Below are 2866 nucleotides of genomic sequence, written 5' to 3'. Positions count from 1 at the left end.
GCTCCAGAGAAAGAAGTAGCAGCGGTAGCAGTGGCGGCAGCCCCAGCAGCCCCGCAGCCCAGCAGCCCCGCAGCCCCTCAGCCCAGCAGCCCCGCAGCCCAGCAGCCCTGAAGCCCAGCAGCCCAGCAGTCCCGAAGCCCCGTAGCCCCGCAGCCCCGTAGCCCAGCAGCCCCGCAGCCCAGCAGCCCCGCAGCCCCGCAGCCCCGCAGCCCCAGCCCAGCAGCCCCGCAGCCCCGCAGCCCCGTAGCCCAGCAGCCCCGCAGCCCCGCAGCCCCGCAGCCCAGCAGCCCAGCAGCCCCGCAGCCCCGCAGCCCAGCAGCCCCGCAGCCCCGTAGCCCCGCAGCCCCGTAGCCCAGCAGCCCCGCAGCCCCGTAGCCCAGCAGCCCCGCAGCCCCGCAGCCCCGCAGCCCCGCAGCCCCGTAGCCCAGCAGCCCCGCAGCCCCGCAGCTCCGCAGCTCCGCAGCCCAGCAGCCCAGCAGCCCCGCAGCCCAGCAGCCCCGCAGCCCCGTAGCCCCGCAGCCCCGTAGCCCAGCAGCCCCGCAGCCCCGCAGCCCCGCAGCCCCGCAGCCCCGCAGCCCCGCAGCCCCGCAGCCCCGCAGCCCCGCAGCCCCGTAGCCCAGCAGCCCCGCAGCCCAGCAGCCCAGCAGCCCCGCAGCATGCGCTCTGGCCGGCAGCCCGCCGCTGCCTCAGCTGCCCGGCTGCCCCTGTGAACACTCTCCGGACCAGAGCCAGGCGCCTTCCTCACTCAGCGCAGCGCCCACAGCCCCCGGCTCCGAGGGGCTGCCAGGGAGGATGATCGCGCTCCCCCGCCCAAGTTGAAGGAGTCCCGGCTTTGCCCAATACCTGGGGGAGGCAGGGCACGAGGGGAGGCAAGAGAGAGAGGAGAGCGCAGAGACCGGAGAAAGATGAACTGAAGAGTAAACATGTATGGAAATTACTCTCACTTCATGAAGTTTCCTTCGGGCTTTGGCAGTAAGTATGGCTCTCGGGCTCTCGCTGGCTGGACCTGTGGGAAAGGAAGCAGTCATGGGCGGTGGGCTTTGGTTTTCGTTCCCCTTATCCTTCCAGAAAGGAAGAATTCGTTGGGATTGTTAGAGCAAGTGTCTAGACACAGGTGTGCAAGAAAGAAGAGACAGTGTGTGTTTGTGTGTGTGTGTGTGTGTGTGTGTGTGTGTGTGTGTGTGTGTGTGTGTGTGTAGAGGGAGAGATAGAGACAGAAAGAGAGGTAGAGGGAGGGAGGAAGGAAAAAAGGAGAGAGAGAGAGAGAGAGAGAGAGAGAGAGAGAGAGAGAGAGAGAGAGAGAGAGACAGAGACAGACAGAGACAGAGAGACAGAGACAGAGAGAGACAGAGAGACAGAGACAGAGAGACAAAGACAGAGACAGAGAGACAGAGAGAGACAGACAGACAGAGAAAGGGAGGAAGGAAAGGACAGAGGAAGATAGGAAGAGAAATAGAGAAAGAGAGGAAGGAAAGAGAGAGAAAGATAGGAAGAGAGAAAAAGGGAAGAAGGAAGGGAGAGAGGAAGATAGGAAGAGAGACAGAAAGAGGAAGGAAAGGAAAGAGAGAAGATAGGAAAAGAGACAGAAAAGGGGAGGGAGGAAGGAAGGAAGAGAGGAAGATAGGAGGAGAGACAGAGAAAGAGAGGAAGGAAGGGAAAGATAGGAAGAGAAACAGAGAAAAGGGAGGAAGGAAAGGGAAGAGAGAGAGAGAGAGAGAGAGAGAGAGAGAGAGAGAGAGAGAGAGAGAAGATAGGAAAAGAGAGAGAAAGGGAGGAAGGAAAGGAAAGAGAGAGGAAGATAGGAAGAAAGACAGAAAAAGGGAGGAAGGAAGGGAGAGAGGAAGACAGGATAGGAAGAGAGATGGAGAAAGGGAGGAAGGAAAGGGAAGAGAGAGGATGATAGGAAGAGAGACAGAGAAAAGGAGGAAGGAAGGGTAAGAGAAATATTGTATATTGCATATAGGTGAGATCGTGTGTGTGTGTAGAAAAGATGAGTGGAAGAGAGGAGTATTCATGTGAGTCAGTATGTGTGAGAATGAGTTACAGATACAATAAGAGCATTTATGTGGGAGCTAGTGTGCATGGAAGTAGAATTGTTAATAATAAAAGTATGATTACATTCCTCCTATACCACTTATCAGGAAGAAAAGCTATTGTCAAAGGCGTTGAAAATATTAACTGCCATGGAAAGACTTGATAACAATGATAGGGTTGTTTTCTGGAAAAGTACCATTTTCTACCCATCAGACTTGCCATTGTATTTTTCTTTCTTTTTTTCTCCCATCCTAAAATCCTTTCCCCTCTCCTTGTATTATTAAATCTGTCATTAACATAATTTCCATATATAAATGTGTGGGTGGGAGGGAGGGCACAGGTGTAAAACTCTTTTTTTCCAGTGGAACTGTCAACCTGATTGACCAAGTTTTCCTACTGAGGAGGCAGCTTGGACAGGATACTCTTACATCTTAGAGACAATCCAAGACCTTTTGTTCTATTCTGGAGAAGAGAAAGCTGGGGGTAGTGACCAAGACCTCAAATATTTGAAATACTGACACAAGGAAGAGAGATTGACCTTGGTGACTCTCAAACTTACCTGGAAGTCTGAGAGAGGCAGATTTAGGTTTGATATCTGGAAAACCTTTTCCATATTAGGGCTGTTCCAAAGTGGAACGAGATGCTCAGGAAGGAGTGGGTTTCCCCTTGCTCTTCAAGCAAAGACTAGATAAACCTGGTAGGTGAAAGAGGGATTTTTTTTCTGTTTACAAATTGGATTATAAGAAGTCCTTTCCAACTTCAAGATTCTGTGGAAGACTTTTTCCGCAAAAATAGATGATGGGTAGTTAGTTCAGTTGAAAAACAATCAATC

At 53.5% G+C, this 2866-nt stretch overlaps 1 protein-coding gene across 1 annotated transcript in view; it reads left to right on the top strand.

The window, feature by feature from the left end:
* Positions 1–629: 629 nt before the first annotated feature.
* The window catches only part of RXRG (retinoid X receptor gamma), a 53578-nt gene continuing 51341 nt past the window's right edge, over positions 630–2866 (top strand). Inside the window, exon 1 of the mRNA XM_074221878.1 lies at positions 630–972. Coding sequence (XP_074077979.1) covers positions 924–972 — 49 coding nt within the window. The 5' untranslated portion in view covers positions 630–923. The remainder of the gene's footprint in view (positions 973–2866) is intronic.

The sequence above is a fragment of the Macrotis lagotis genome, chromosome 2, assembly GCF_037893015.1.
Source record: "Macrotis lagotis isolate mMagLag1 chromosome 2, bilby.v1.9.chrom.fasta, whole genome shotgun sequence".
Taxonomy (NCBI): domain Eukaryota; kingdom Metazoa; phylum Chordata; class Mammalia; order Peramelemorphia; family Peramelidae; genus Macrotis; species Macrotis lagotis.
This window is presented reverse-complemented; position numbering and strand designations above follow the sequence as displayed.